Source organism: Eurosta solidaginis, chromosome 1 (assembly GCF_040869045.1).
Source record: "Eurosta solidaginis isolate ZX-2024a chromosome 1, ASM4086904v1, whole genome shotgun sequence".
NCBI lineage: Eukaryota > Metazoa > Arthropoda > Insecta > Diptera > Tephritidae > Eurosta > Eurosta solidaginis.
In genome coordinates, this window is record NC_090319.1 from 138,620,052 (window position 1) to 138,636,806 (window position 16,755).

At 40.5% G+C, this 16,755-nt stretch overlaps 2 protein-coding genes across 8 annotated transcripts in view; both read left to right on the plus strand.

Annotated features, from left to right (window-relative positions):
- The window catches only part of Hph (HIF prolyl hydroxylase), a 562,987-nt gene that overhangs the window by 250,783 nt on the left and 295,449 nt on the right, over positions 1 to 16,755 (plus strand). The gene's annotated exons all lie outside the window — the stretch shown is intronic.
- On the plus strand, positions 174 to 10,735 carry LOC137238301 (uncharacterized). Of its 5 annotated transcripts, none has more exons than XM_067763137.1 (3): positions 174 to 219; positions 5,120 to 8,951; positions 9,008 to 10,735. In XM_067763137.1, the coding sequence occupies exons 2-3, from the start codon at positions 8,223 to 8,225 to the stop codon at positions 10,280 to 10,282; spliced, it is 2,004 nt and encodes a 667-aa protein (XP_067619238.1). In that variant the 5' UTR covers positions 174 to 219; positions 5,120 to 8,222; the 3' UTR covers positions 10,283 to 10,735. The 5 variants fall into 5 exon arrangements, with proteins under 5 accessions (XP_067619238.1, XP_067619247.1, XP_067619268.1 ...); XM_067763146.1 differs by lacking the exon at positions 174 to 219 and having other exon boundaries at positions 4,352 to 8,951; positions 9,008 to 10,120; positions 10,191 to 10,735; XM_067763167.1 differs by lacking the exon at positions 174 to 219 and having other exon boundaries at positions 4,352 to 8,951; positions 9,008 to 9,676; positions 9,727 to 10,735.

Below are 16,755 nucleotides of genomic sequence, written 5' to 3' on the forward strand. Positions count from 1 at the left end.
CGTTGTCGCCAGAACTTGCAGCTGCTAATACTTTGGTTGAAGTGTCTTCAACATTAGTTGCCGTAAGTAAATAAAATTTTGAATTCATCATAGCTCGCTCATCGTGCGTTCATCAAGCGCACATCACTGCATATCACCTGCTTTGCCGTCGGTACATCGTTGTCGCCAGAACTTGCAGCTGCTAATACTTTGCTTGAAGTGTCTTCAACATTGGTTGCCGTAAGTATATAAAATTTTGAATTCATCATAGCTCGCTCATCAAACGCATATCGCTGTATATCATCCACTTGCCCTTGCTACGTCGTCGTCGCCCAATTTGCCTCTGTTAATATTGTAACGAATTTGCTGCAAATCCTCTTATTTGCAATCCTCTGCTAAGTTCGAATCACTAAACTGTTGAATAAATAACTCCAATTTGTAATAATGCAAAATGGCCTTTATTAAAGTACTTCACAATAACAAACTGTGCAACGAATAGCTTGCTTAATAACCACACTGATTGATAGCTCAATGAAACTCTACTATTCAAAATAACACTGCTATTGCTCGCTAGATATCGTCTTAATCAAACTGCTTGACAACTCAAATCAAACTGAATTCCTTCTTACTCGCTTGCTCCGCTTTTATAGTTTACGCTGCATACTTCTAGGCTCTTCGATTTCCAGAACTTACTAGTTGTTTCGGCTACAAAATCGCCAGCCACAACTACGTGCACAAACTTGTGACAACTCAGTATATAGTTCTCATATAGTTTCTACTTGTTTACAATTGTCTACTTTTTAGCGCTTCTCAGATGTACATATGTGAGTTTGTAGTTTACAGTCTCCCGCACACACATAAGCGTATAAGTAAATTCCTCTGTGTGTGACATCTCATCTCTCGCTGCCTTGTATGTAAATGTTGCTCGTCGGAATGTGTACATATGTGTAGACGCAATTATTGATTCGTTTATGTAGATACATAATGATTGAATTATTGATGTGAATTCACGTCACTGCTTAGCATCGGCCTGGAGATGGCAGCACTCCTTAGTTTTGCTAATATTCGTAACTCTGCCCTCCACCTAAGTCTGATCGTCCCGATCAGACAAATCTCCCAATCTAAACGCCGCTAGCATCGCCATATGTACCACTCTTCTACTCCGTGGTTTCTCAATGCTTTGTATGCGGTAGATGATATCACTGATCTTCTTCACAACCTTGTACGGGCCTTCCCAACTGCACCAAAATTTGGATGGAACATCTTTCCGCCGGTGAGGGTTATATAACAGTACCAAATTTCCCTCCCGGAAACCTTCCGAATTATTTTCCTTGTCGTACCTGTGTTTCATCTTACTACTCATTATCCTCGATCGTTCCCTCGCACTCTGTTGCTCGACCAATGAAGAACTACTTCGCAGAGCTTGCGCTGGACGGATTTGCTTTGCATAATCAGTATCGTTTCGACGCTTCACAACAGTAGTGTGCCTTGGCTTGAAACCACCCTTGCATTCTTTGTTCGTTTTAGTACGTCCGTTAGGGCTTTTCAATGCCAGTGTTTCTCTCACAGGTACCTCCGGGTTTGATTTGTTTGGCCCATTTGTTCCATCAACCTTTACCTTTGAATTTCGTGGCCTTCGTCGAGTATTCTCCACCAGTAACCGATTACTGCTGAACCCTTTTTCCAAAGTAAAGTTAAGTGGCACATCTTGGTTCTCATAACGCATCACCCTTCTCTCCATATCGATCTTGATGTCATGGTCAACCAAGAAATCCACTCCCAATATAACTTCATCAACAATCTCCGCCACAACAAATTTGTGTAGAACCATGACCTTCCCAATCAATACTTCACATATCACTTCTCCCTGAACTTGGTTATACTCGCCAGTGACCGTACGCAACTTTGCTCCAGGTAACGGTTTTACTCTCCTGTTGACCAAGTCAGATCGGATCAAGGAATGAGATGCGCCCGTATCTACAGTCATTATTCGTTCGTTGCCATCCACATTCCCTCTGACGGTAAGACTGCTCGATTTTCTACCAATTTGCGACACAGATATCACAGGGCATTCAATAGCTGGATCTAGCTCTCTACCTCTTACTCGCTCTTGCTCATCTCCTCCAGCTTTGCGTTTACGCCCACCCACATTGTTGGAACTATTAAGGCCAAGATCGCAATGACGTGCAATGTGACCGGACTTCCCGCATTTGAAGCATTTGATAACTTTTTCACTCCGCTTTTGCGATCCTTTCAGCGCCTCCAATATTGCGTCTACCCACTCTGGCCTTTCTACTTCCACACGGCGTGCTTTGAAAACTGGCTTACACAGAAGCGACGCTGTTTCTTGAATCAGAGCTTGTGACACCGTTTCTGCGAATGTTGGCTTTGGGTTTGCGTATGTAGCTCGCTTTGTTTCGACGTCTCGTATGCCATTTATAAAACTCTGGATTTTTACCCTCTCGGTGTATTCCACGGGTGCGTCCGCATTTGCGAGATGAGCCAACCTTTCAACATCTGAAGCAAACTCCTGCAATGTCTCATTTGATTTTTGGTAGCGGTTTTGCAACTCAATTTGGAATATCTGTTTCCTATGCTCGCTTCCATAACGTCGTTCTACAGCAGCCATCAATGCTTCATAATTGTACCGCTCTCCTTCGGGAATCGTCTGTAGGATTTCCGCGGCAGGCCCTTTCAGTGCCACGAACAGAGCTGCAACTTTATCTTCAGCATTCCATTGATTCACTGCTGCGGTCTTCTCAAACTGTAGCTTAAAGACCTGAAAAGGAACAGAACCGTCAAAGGATGGTGTCTTTACCTTTGGATTACTCTTTGAAACTGCTGGGCGATTTAGTTGCAACTGCTCGATACGTCCTCTCAAAGCATCCACCTCGGCCTCGATTTTATCCTGTCGACCACTGAAGCCTTCATGAAACTGGGTTAGTTTTTCTTCCATATGCGCTTCCAGTTTAGATAATATACGGACTTCCTGCTCTTCTAGTTGTGTGGAGATCTGAGATGATATCTGTGCTGAAATTTGTGAAATACGCGTTTCTTGTGCTTCAATTTTCGATGTTATTTCTGACGACATTTCTGCAATACGTGTCTTCTGTTCTTCCATCTTGGATGTTATACGGTTCTCCTGGGATTCTAGTTGAGATGCCATATTTATCTTTTGTTCTTCCAGTTGAGATGCCAGTTGAGATGTTATATCTGTCTTTTTCGATTCCAGTTGAGAAGCCACTGTCGATGTTTGACCAGATATTGCAGCCAAAATCATGTTCAAGTCTGTGCTCGTAACTGTCTGCGATGTTTCGTTTTTCTCTTTAATTTTTGTTACTTCCTCGCCATCAAGATGAAAGTCATACTCTTCCACATCAATTCCTTCCGCTTCCATTGCCTCTCGTAGCCGTGCCTGAAGTTCAAGTTTAACGCCGCTTGTATTCAATCCACGGCTCTCCAACTCCTTCTTTAGTTGCTGGATCTTCAATTCACTGAACTTTGCCATGTCCTTGTTGTCCTCCGGAATTTATTCAACAATTCCTCTTCTGACACCAATTGTAACGAATTTGCTGCAAATCCTCTTATTTGCAATCCTCTGCTAAGTTCGAATCACTAAACTGTTGAATAAATAACTCCAATTTGTAATAATGCAAAATGGCCTTTATTAAAGTACTTCACAATAACAAACTGTGCAACGAATAGCTTGCTTAATAACCACACTGATTGATAGCTCAATGAAACTCTACTATTCAAAATAACACTGATATTGCTCGCTAGATATCGTCTTAATCAAACTGCTTGACAACTCAAATCAAACTGAATTCCTTCTTACTCGCTTGCTCCGCTTTTATAGTTTACGCTGCATACTTCTAGGCTCTTCGATTTCCAGAACTTACTAGTTGTTTCGGCTACAAAATCGCCAGCCACAACTACGTGCACAAATTATTGCTCTCTCTTGTGACAACTCAGTATATAGTTCTCATATAGTTTCTACTTGTTTACAATTGTCTACTTTTTAGCGCTTCTCAGATGTACATATGTGAGTTTGTAGTTTACAGTCTCCCGCACACACATAAGCGTATAAGTAAATTCATCTGTGTGTGACATCTCATCTCTCGCTGCCTTGTATGTAAATGTTGCTCGTCGGAATGTGTACATATGTGTAGACGCAATTATTAATTCGTTTATGTAGATACATAATGATTGAATTATTGATGTGAATTCACGTCACTGCTTAGCATCGGCCTGGAGATGGCAGCACTCCTTAGTTTTGCTAATATTCGTAACAATATGTTCATTTGTAAACGGGTGAGACACTGCAATATCTATACAAGGTTTGCCATTGCTGTTAACAACGTAAGAAAACACTCTCTTTGCATTGATTTTGTTCTGCTTTACGATGTCTTTAGAAGAGTTAAAACAGCAACGCGCTAGCACCAAGAAAAACATTTCGCGCATAAAATATATCATTGACTCTAGTCTACGACCAGGTGTAAAGCCCCTTTCAACTGCAGAATACAAATGTCGCCTGGGTATCCTCGAGTCTTATTTTAAACAGATTCTCTCAATTCAAACTGACATCGAAAGATTGGATGCTGAGGATGGAGGACGCGCTGACCTGGAAGAATTGTACATAAAAACCAAACTAGCCATTCAAACGCAATTGTCAGAAGATAACAACGTTTCACTTTCGGACACAACTTGCGTAGTTCAATCGACGTCTAAACTTCCACGGCTCAAGCTTCCATCCTTTGACGGCAAGTATTCGAACTATCAAAACTTTATTACCTCTTTCAAACAAATTATAGATCGAGAGTTCAATTTAACAAATATTGAAAAATTCAATCATTTGCGAAATTGTCTCCAAGGCCAAGCTTTAGAAACTGTTGATGCGTTCCAGGTGATAAATGAAAACTACTCAAAGGCTTTAGAGCGACTTAAGGTACGGCATGACAACAAGACCCTTATATTTTTGGAAGGTATATCGTCATTATTTGATTTGCCTGCGGTTACAAAACCAAACGGTATTCAGCTTAGAAGTTTAGTTGATAAGGCGTCTGCTATTTATGGTTCGCTGACGTCGCTAGGTACTGACAGGCAAATATCCCAAGCTATGCCAATTTATATGGTTTTGCAGAAATCCGATGAACAGACCAACAAAAAATGGAAGGAATCGCTGGACTTTAAAACGTTGCCATCATGGGAGGAGTGTACACAGGTCTTGGATCGACACTGTCAATATTTGGAGTCTCTGAGTAACACGCACACTAGTAGTCCATTCGCACAAAGTAGCAGCAAATCAACAACAAAGTCAAGGAATCAATCAAAGGGGTACACGTTTTCTTGCTCCAGTATGTCTTGCCAATTTTGTACCAGCACTGGCCACAGGGTTCCAAATTGTGAACGTTTTAAATCTTTGAATGTCACCCAACGCTACGACAATACAAAGAAAATGGGATTGTGTCTCAATTGCCTTTCGAAGGGACATCAAATAGCCCATTGTCCATCAACACACAGATGCAAGGTTTGTGCATGGCAACACCATAGTTTACTTCATCGGGTGTCCACGTCTAGCCAACAAGCAGCAGCGCAAACATCCACTTCACAAGAAGCAGCTGTACATACACATATGAACAATTCATCGTCGGAAAATGTAATCCTCGTTACCGCAAAAATTCTTGTTCGTTACGTAACAGGTAGTTATATGTTGGGCACCGCACTACTGGATTCTTGTTCTCAAGTCAATTTTATAACTGATCAGTTTGCGCAAAGGTTGTTACTACCAAGAAACAAGCAGAACATAGAAATTCAAAGCATCGGTGCGTCATCAACAAACATCAAATTCAAAACCACAACGAACATAAGGTCGCAAGTCACTGGTTTCGAGGTCCCATTAACGTTTTGCATCACATCGAACATCGCTTATCAACCAGATCCTGAAATCGACATTTCAGCATGGAATATACCAAACAACGTTGTACTTGCTGATGATGAGTTTTATGTACCAAAGAAAATAAACATGCTATAAACAGTTACGAGTAAACCAGAGGCTTGGACTCGTGAACAGCAGAGTTGCGACCAGTTGTACAACAAAACAGTGTCAAGGAAACCCGATAGTAGAATAGTTGTGAAATTACCTTTCAAAGATAATCCAGGTTGTTTGGGCGATTCTCACACAACGGCATTGAGACGATTTCATGCACAAGAGCGTCGATTAGAGAGATCATCACAACTGAGGAAACAATAATGGATTTTATGAACGAGTACGAGCGTTTGGGACACATGAGCATTGTAGAACATCCGAACCTAAGCGAACCACATTATTACATCCCACAGATGCAAGGTTTGTGCATGGCAACACCATAGTTTACTTCATCGGGTGTCCACGTCTAGCCAACAAGCAGCAGCGCAAACATCCACTTCACAAGAAGCAGCTGTACATACACATATGAACAATTCATCGTCGGAAAATGTAATCCTCGCTACCGCAAAAATTCTTGTTCGTGACGTAACAGGTAGTTATATGTTGGGCACCGCACTACTGGATTCTTGTTCGCAAGTCAATTTTATAACTGATCAGTTTGCGCAAAGGTTGTTACTACCAAGAAACAAGCAGAACATAGAAATTCAAAGCATCGGTGCGTCATCAACAAACATCAAATTCAAAACAACAACGAACATAAGGTCGCAAGTCACTGGTTTCGAGCTCCCATTAACGTTTTGCATCACATCGAACATCGCTTATCAACCAGATCCTGAAATCGACATTTCAGCATGGAATATACCAAACAACGTTGTACTTGCTGATGATGAGTTTTATGTACCAAAGAAAATAAACATGGTATTGGGTACAGAAACATTCTTTAGTCTGCTGTCTGTTGGTCAAATACAACTTGGACCTAACTTACCTCTTTTGCAAAAAACGCTCTTAGGCTGGGTGGTTTCGGGACGTTACCAAACGGGTAATAATAACTTAACCAAATCATCTTGTTTATTTGCAGTTTTCGATTGTTTACACACCAAATTGGAAATGTTGTGGAAGTTGGAAGAAGTTACGAGTAAACCAGAGGCTTGGACTCGTGAACAGCAGAGTTGCGACCAGTTGTACAACAAAACAGTGTCAAGGAAACCCGATAGTAGAATAGTTGTGAAATTACCTTTCAAAGATAATCCAGGTTGTTTGGGCGATTCTCACACAACGGCATTGAGACGATTTCATGCACAAGAGCGTCGATTAGAGAGATCATCACAACTGAGGAAACAATAATGGATTTTATGAACGAGTACGAGCGTTTGGGACACATGAGCATTGTAGAACATCCGAACCTAAGCTAACCACATTATTACATCCCACACCACTGTGTGGTAAAGCCAACAAGTACAACAACGAAGCTTCGAGTCGTATTTGATGCCTCTTGTCAAACAACAACCCAAAAATCATTAAACGATATTCAAATGGTTGGCCCTACAATTCAATATGAACTGTTTACTCTCCTTTTTCGTTTCCGTCTCTTTAGGTTTGCACTCACAGCTGACGTTGTTAAGATGTATAGACAAGTGCTGATGCACGAAGACGATCGAAAGTTGCAGTACGTCCTATGGAGGAATTCGCCGACTGAAGATATTAACACATATCAACTTAATACCGTAACGTATGGCATGGCGTCCGCTCCATATTTGGCTATACGGAGTTTAATATATCTAGCTGAGCAGCATTCAGAACAATTTCCAATTGGAGCGAAAATCGTGAAGGAATCGTTTTACGTAGATGATTTATTGTGTGGTGCTGATACTCTGGTCGAACTCTCTCGAATCAACCAGGAGGTAACTCAGTTCTTAGAATTAGGAAAATTTGAATTATCGAAGTGGCATTCCAATCATTATAAATTCAGAGAAGACAACTCTGCAAAGGATCTGAACATAGACGCATCTATTACAAGCACACTGGGCCTAAAATGGAATCAAAATCTTGATTGTTTTATTTTTTCTTTCGATGAAAAACTCGGATCCACACGCAAATTTACAAAACGATCAATCCTCTCTGTAGCATCGTCGCTGTTCGACCCACTTTGTCTCCTGTGGTTATTACGTCAAAAATTTTACTGCAAGAATTATGGTTGCTGAAGTTGGATTGGGATGAATCGGTGCCACAGAACATTGCAAGCGCTTGGAAAAACTTCTTGGACTGTTTATCTTCACTTTCATCAATTAAGGTGAATAGGTATTGTTTATCGGACGACATGGTGTCCCTTGAGTTACATGGATTCTGTGATGCATCGATTCGTGCATATGGTTGTGCAATATATGCCCGTGTTACCAAAAAGTGTGGAACTACCATCGTCAACTTGCTCACCGCAAGGTCCAGAGTTGCACCCATCAAAAAACAAACTTTACCTAAATTAGAGCTTTGTGGCGCTCTTCTTCTTGCTGGTCTTATAGAAAAAATTAAGCCAATCATAAATAACTCTTTTACCTTATTTCTTTGGACAGATTCCCAAATCGTATTACATTGGCTAAAAATGCATTCGGCAACACTTTCGACCTTTGTAGGAAACCGGGTTTCGGAAATTCAAGATTTAACTACAGGCGCTCATTGGAAACATGTCCCGACACATTGCAACCCAGCCGATTTGGTGTCTAGAGGAGCGACTGTGGAAGAACTTGCCAAGTCAATATGGTACAATGGACCAACGTTTTTGTATGAAAAACCAGACAAGTGGCCAAGTGGCAGGTGCGGCGACATTGACATGGAAGTTGTAGAGAGCATCAAATCAGAGAGCAAATCAGCATTCAATGCAACTATTAGTACCAATTACATTTTAGAAATCATCAATCAGCGTAGTAGTTACACTAGCCCACTTCGATTAGCAGCCCGGATGTTTCGCTTTATTAACAAATTACGACACCGTATCAAACCTGAGGATGGTCATACACTTTCATCGCAAGAATTGCATCACGCGTTGCTTTGCGTAAGTTGGAACAAACACCAAAAAAATTTGCTAATGACATTAATCATTTACATAAGGATCTTACGACGAATGGCCCATTGCGTTACTTGAGCCCTTTTCTTGAATACGTGGAAGGGTTTCAAATACTGAAGGTTGGTGGCAGACTAGGATATCCAGATATCCCAGAGGAAAGAAAGCACCCAATTTTATTACCAAACAAATGCGACTTCGTTATGCACTACGTCCGTCATCTTCATCTAAAGCACTACCAAGCAGGACCCAAAGCACTAGTATCACTCATAAGACTCCAGTTTTGGGTAATCAACGCTCGCGACGTAGCAAGGCGCATCGTCAGGACATGCGTACATTGTGTACGCTATAAGCCAAAGCTAATGAACCAGATAATGGGACAGTTACCGGTTGAACGGTTAAATCCATCTCGCCCTTTTGCACGCTGCGGTATCGACTTTTGTGGACCATCTAATGTTTATTTGCGAATTCGCGGTAAAACACCATATAAAGCATATATTGCCATCTTCGTTTGCCTGGCAACGAAGGCGGTTCACATCGAACTTGTATCGGACTTATCTAACGACGGATTCTTGGCGGCACTAAAACGCATGATTGGCAGAATAGGGCTTCCTTCCGACATCTTTTGCGATAACGCAACAAATTTCATTGGTGCTTGCAACAAACTCAATGAATTAAAGGCGTTTTTATTCAAAACCGAAAATCGAGATGCAATAGTAAGATATTGTGCTAATGAATTTGTAAACTTTAATTTTATTCCCCCCAGGGCACCACATTTTGGCGGTATATGGGAGGCCGCAGTTAAATCGGCCAAGTGTCACCTTAATCGCAGCATATTAAACGCAAGACTGGCATTTGAGGAGCTAACGACAGTTCTGGTTGAAATAGAGGCAGTATTAAATTCTCGTCCTATCGCACCATTGTCATGTGATCCCAATGATTATAAAACGCTAACTCCGGGGCATTTTCTCATTGGTAGTTCACTAAAGGCCCTTCCAGAGCGTCAGTCGTCAGACAACATCAACAACTTACAAAGGTGGAATCAAATTACTGCAATCAAACAGGCGTTTTGGAATCGGTGGTCACACGAATACATCAATGAGCTTCAAGCTCGGGCAAAGTGGTTTGAGGAACGTCCAAATATCAATGAAAATACAATGGTTATTATCCAAGAAGACAATTTACCATCACAAAAATGGCAAATTGACAGAATTATAAACTGTATTCCAGGAAAAGATTCCAAAGTTCGGGTGGTCGATATTCGTACATCAAAGGGAGTCATTCGGCGGCTGATTCATAAGTTGGCACCTCTGCCGGTTTGAAATGTCTTTCAACGGGGCCGGGATGTTCGGTCATAGATTGGCAACCGCTGCATTTATTGAACATATGTTTTATACATACCTCACTACTATTTAATTATATGCCTAAGCTATTCAAGGCCAGAATAACACAAGTCATTCACCCAATCATTTTAATTGCATTGCTTACTTTGATTTGTAACCTATTTTCGTTTGCTGCTAATGTACCATTGCATTGCATACAAATTTACATACATACTACCGCTATAGGTAGTCACTCATATTTGTTGTTTGTACACTTGATAATATCACATTAAACAAGGGCAAAGCCTACAAGAAAGCAAGCATAAGAATGCTGCGATCCCACTTTTTGCTAATTGCTGTTCTATAACACATGTATGTTGTGATGTATGAATTATACAAATAGCGTTAAGCATATATTAGAAACAACCACCTTTTAAGAAGTTTGAATATATACAATAGAATACCGGTACTTATTGAATTATGTGAATTATATTTAAGGAACTTAAATTGTAAAATAAAGTTAGTCTATTAGCTGACCACCACGTCGTTCAGTTTACTCGGCCCTATCAATTTATAGTCGCTGCTGTTATTAGTGTTCTTGCTGTTTGGAGATTTCAGCGGTCACAAAAAATGCTTTTTGATCCTACAAACACCTTTCGTTTGATACCCATATCGTACAAAAAAATTCTAGAGTCACCCCTGGCCCACCTCTATCGCGATATCTCGAAAAGGCATCCACCTATAGGACTAAGGCCCACTCCCTTTTAAAATACTCATTAGCACCTTTCATTTGATACCCATATCGTACAAACAAATTCTAGAGTCACCCCTGGTCCACCTTTATGGCGATATCTCGAAAAGGTGTCCACCTATAGAACTAAGGCCCACGCCCTTTTAAAATACTTATTAACGCCTTTCATTTGATACCCATATCGTACAAACAAATTCTAGAGTCACCCCTGGTCCACCTTTATGGCGATATCTCGAAAAGGCGTCCACCTATAGAACTTAGGCCCACTCCCTTTTAAAATTATCATTAACACATTTCATTTGATACCCATATCGTACAAACAAATTTTAGAGTCAGGCCTGGTCCACCTTTATGGCGATATCCCTAAATGGCGTCCATCTATAGAACTATGGCCCACTTCCTCTTAAAATACTCTTTAATACCTTCCATTTGATACACATGTCATACAAACACATTCCAGGGTTACCCTAGGTTCTTTTTACAACATGGTGATTTTCCCTTACTTTGTCTCTACAGCTCTCAACTGAGTATGTAATGTTCGGTTACACGCGAACTTAGCCTTCCTTACTTGTTTTTATGGTGTTTTTAAGGGTGTTTTTTGTTTGGGAGCAGTGAAGCAGTGTAGCGAAATGACTTCGCTCTTTGTTTGGTGTTAGTTATTAGTATGTTAGTTGTCTAGTGCTAGGTTAGTTGTTTCTATTTCCTTTTTTTTTTGTTTTTTCTTTTTTTTTTTTTTGCTTTTTTCTTTAATTTTCCTTTAGTGAGGATGCCATTCCCCCTTTTTTTTATTTATTCTTTTATTTTAATGAACGCTTTTATGCGTTTTACGTATTGCCGCTTTATGCGGGTTTATTTACCAGCCCAATGACTGTAAGATTGTTTTTTATTATTATTATTATTATTTTTTTTTCGTTTTTATTTTGAGCAGAGCGTGCATTGTATTAAAAAAAATTTATTTTGCATCGGAATATAGGCGATTTCTCAGCTGACGAAATGGTCGTGGTGATCTTTTTTAACCATAAGGAGGAGGAACTGGGGGAATCGAATGAATTCCTAACAGGAACGATTATGACTGCGTATAACAAAGCTTGCCCTCTAAGAAGATTCAGAGGAAAAGCAAAGCCGCCATAGTGGAGCAATGAGCTTAGCCTTCTAAGAAGACATGTAAAAGAAATGTTTAAGCTCGCAAAGACCGCGGAAAGCGAAGCGTGTCGGGACGAGTACATGGATCTACTGAGGATCTACAAGCGTGAAATTACCAGGGTGAAGAGACTCATGGAAATGTTTCTGTACGGACATAGAGTGCTCCATCGAAACAGGACGGTTGAAAAAAGTCCTAGCAAAGGGAAACATAGTCCAGGGACTAATAAAGAAAGAGAACGGGGAATGGTCACGTAATAGTGAGGAATCCCTTGAGGTGCTTCTCGACACACATTTCCCATCGGGAGACGGTTTAGAAGAGCCAGCAGACATCACTCACACTTCGATCACGGAGCTAGTAGTAGCGGGTTTGGTGACCGATACCAAGATAGAATGGGCAGTGAAAACGTTTTCTTAGTTTAAATCGCCGGGCCCAGACGGTATATTCCCGGCCATGCTACAAGTTTCAAGTACGGCGGTCGTGGAATGACTTAAAATAATATTCGATGGGTGCATAAGGCTGAATCATGTACTGCACTCTTGGAGAACTGCTCGTGTAGCTTTCCTACCAAAGGCGGGGAAGATCGGTCACGTGTATTCCAAAGAATATAGACCCATTAGCTTAACATCATTTCTGCTCAAAACCTTTGAGAGGCTGATAGATGTGTACATAAAGTCAAACGTGGATGAAAAGCTGCTCTCCACAACACAGCATGCGTACACCAAAGGCAATTCGGTAGCCACCGCATTGCATAGGGTGGTAATAAGCATAGAGAAATCCCTGCAATATAAGGAGTATGCTCTAGGAGTCTTCTTGGACATTGCCGGGGCTTTCAATAATGTTGCAACATGGGCGATTGTGGATGGTCTTAATTACATTAAAGTACATCCTGCCTTAATCAGATGGATCGGCTGCATGTTAAATTGCAGAAAGATTACATCACAATTGGGATTTTACGAGGCCACGAAATCAGTGGACAGGGGCACGCCGCAGGGAGGGATGCTATCACCTCTGCCGTGGACGCTAGTCATCAACCAACTGCTCAGGCGATTCGATGAGGGACCCGTAAAACTTACGGCTTACGCAGATGACGTTGCAATTGTCATAAGTGGTAAGTGGGTTCCAACGATTAGTCCTTTGATGGATCGGGCGCTTCGGGATATTCATACCTGGGCATCTAAAGTCGGGTTGAAAGTCAATGCGGAGTAGACGGATATGGTCTTGTTTACAAAGAGGTACAAGGTGCCAAATTACAGGAGAAACTTTGCACAAAATATCTAGGAATCATCCTAGACAGTAAGCTGGCATGGAAGCTCAACGTGGAGGAGAGGGTCAAGAAGGCCTCAACGGCACTCTATGCATGTAAAAGAATGCTGGAGTATACGTGGAGCTTATCGCCATCTCTTTCTCATTGAGTTTTTACAGCGATTATAAGCCCTATTCTATACTATGGAGTTCTTGTTTGGTGGAAAGCCACACAAAAAACAACGTGCCTTAAAAAATTAGAGGGGGTATGCAGACTATCGATGCTTAGCATTACGGGAGCCCTGAAAACAACCCCGACGGCTGCACTGTATGCCATTCTGCACATTCCCCTGTAGACCTGGTAGCAAAGAACATAGCATTAACAACCGCAACCAGGCTCGGTGCCTCGGGGCAGCTTGAGCGCCGACCATATGGCCCTAGTAGTATAGCGTCATCAATCACAAGACGTAACAGACTACCTGATTTCCTATCTGCGCTTCGAGGAAGATCTTAAGGCCACAATATAGGTGGACGGTTGGCACAAGGGTGCGCAAATTGCGGACGAGGTGATACATGTGTACACAGATGGTTCCAAAGTAGTGGAAGGAGTAGGGTCTGCGGTATACTGCGGTGATCCGTAAATAAGCAGATCCTACAGGCTGCCGTATTACTGTAGCGTTTTCCAAGCGGACAGTCAAGCAGCAATTAAGGCAATAATATCGCATAGCACAGCATCTAAATGGGTGTTAGAGTGTAAGCAGTCTCTGTAGAGAATCGGGACAGGAGAAAGCATACATCTATATTGGGTTCCAGGGCATATGGGAATAGCTGGAAATGAAAAAGCGGACGAACTAGCTAAAAAGTGCGCATCCCTTGAAGCTTGCTCCGTAGACGTCCCAATTAGACTGGGTGAGATTAAGCAAAGGCGAGAGGTGCACATGATCGACCATCGGAAGTTAAAACTATACTAATTATATAAAAATGCTTATATGGGAAATGTGTGTAACGGCTAATCTCAAGAAGTGCCAAACCGATTTTAAGAAAGTATTGGCGCAAATAAACACCCTGCGATTTTTATTTTTTCCATTTTCAAAACTAAAGCCCTTTATTTTTAGGATAACAAAAACAACTTTGTGTTTGTGAAGAGATACATATACTCACAGCCAAAGAGAGTGCGCCATTTCGCTCTTGGCAAATGCATAAGTTTTTTGCTTTGTTATTGTTTTGCGACAAACACTGAAAATCAAAACAGTAAATTCTGTACAAAGCAACACATATGTACTTCTGTATGTAGTAAAGTTGACTAGCAACACACATTATATGCAAATCCAAAATATGATTTGCTTTCATATTGTTTTGCTACAAACAAAGCAACACATATGTATGTAGCTTAAGAAAATAATAAACGCGCTCTTTCTGTCTCTTCTATCCGAAATCTTAGGAATTTATTCAACAATTCCTCTTCTGACACCAAATGTAACTATTTTTGGGAAATTCCGCTTCTCCAATATTCGGTATTGCAAACTGGTCTTTATTTAAATTACTTTGGGAGTAGTACTTCACAATTATACTTCCAACCAATAGCGTGCTTAAATCAAAACTGATTCGTTATTACTCAGCTTGCGCGGCTTTTATACTATCGGTTTCCTCGTTCACCCATTTCTCCTAAGGTCTAGTAATTTCGCTAACAGTTGTATCTCATGTTTGGTTAGTTACCAGCTACATACATGTATATCTGTAGCCCACGCCTCTCCCATAGCCATTTGCGTGTGTATGTGTGAGTAACTACTTCGGCTGATGACTAAGTTCAAAGTTTATTAATAAATTTGTACATGTGAGATTATTGTCTCTTAACGTACATCAAAATTCGGATATTTACCAACAATACAATATTTTTAATTTCTAAATTTATTTTTAATATACACTATGTTAAATTAATAGATTATGAAAACTAATTCAATCAAAACACTATCAACTATTCTATGCACTATTCTTTGTATGAATGCTCACAAAGGTCTTTGACTAGATTAGTAAAAAGAAAAATAAAAACAAAAACGAGAGAATGAATCTGATTCAAAAAAAATAAAAAATTAAGAAAAAGTATTATGTATGTACGCTTTAGAAACTCAAATAAAACCAATTTAAAGTGCCTGGTATTTATGACTAGCATCACAATGATATTAGCATCTCGACGTAATATGCGAACATCACAGGGCGATATGATTATCACAACATCAATTATAATTGTGTGTTGCAGATCAACTTGTTCGTTGTATTGTATCGAACATTGGTTCGAAAAGTTCGTCACGACCAATGCTCAGTGCAACAACATAAAAATATACTTAGCGTCGATGTGCTCTGACGAACCAACAAAGTTAATTGCTTGTGAGCGGGCGAGCGTAACTTAAAAGCCCAGGTAAGGCAATCACTAACACACCCACTTGATATTGTACAATTGTAGGTATACATATAGGTATATATATGTAGATTGGAATTAGTGAGCATGCACTAATACTTGGAAAACCCGAACATGCGCATAACGATGATGAGATAGCCTAGATACGCCAGGGGAAAAGGGCGAAGCACCCGACAGAAAAAAGTACCAAGTTCGAACCCTAAGAGGAGGATATGGGGAAATATAAAAGTTTAGCTTTGGTTGTTTGCTACTCAACGATCGACAGTTACGTAGATGATTTATTTATGGTTGAAGCAAATTTTCAATCAACTGTTTGTACCAGTACGAATTTATGCTCGTATATTCCTGTTTTTTTTTTTGTGAAGCAAATTTGGATGGCGTGATCCATGACGGTATTTCTCATCTCTCGTTTCAAGTGAAGAAGTCATTGTCTGATCTGACTATACAAAAGTATAATAAGAAGAAAAGAAAATAAGAGCAATGTCTAACGGGAAGATCAGGTGATGATGCCGTTTGACTTATACCTAAGGAGAGAAGATATGGAAAACGGGAAAACTCCCGGTAGAAGCAAAGGCTTTGAAGGCGTAGGCCAAAGATAAAATTTTTAAGTTTTGAATTGAAGTTTGGATGGTGAACGTCGTCGGGTTTAGCGCAACGCATACCGCTAGCAAACCTGAAAGTAAAGAAACTATTTTTCCGAAAAATTCACGAATTCAACTGCTTGATGATCGAAATCAAGTTTTCAAGTCAAAATAGCTTTAAAATGGTGAAATGGTGTTAGACCCAAAGTTTATTGTCATTGTTATAAATAGTTGGGCAGTTCAATATTTAACGTTTGAGTGAAAATGGTTTTTAATACATAACACTATAATACAGAACGTGTCCAGTTAAATTAAAGGAGTCTATGTTGCTGTGTCAAA

Excerpts from the sequence above, each read along its gene's own strand:
- LOC137238301 (XM_067763137.1), top strand. The coding sequence starts at position 8,223 with ATGGTGTCCCTTGAGTTACATGGATTCTGTGATGCATCGATTCGTGCA. Across the intron at positions 8,952-9,007 it reads TGCATCACGCGTTGCTTTGC|GATCTTACGACGAATGGCCC; the intron begins GTAAGTTGGAAC and ends CATTTACATAAG.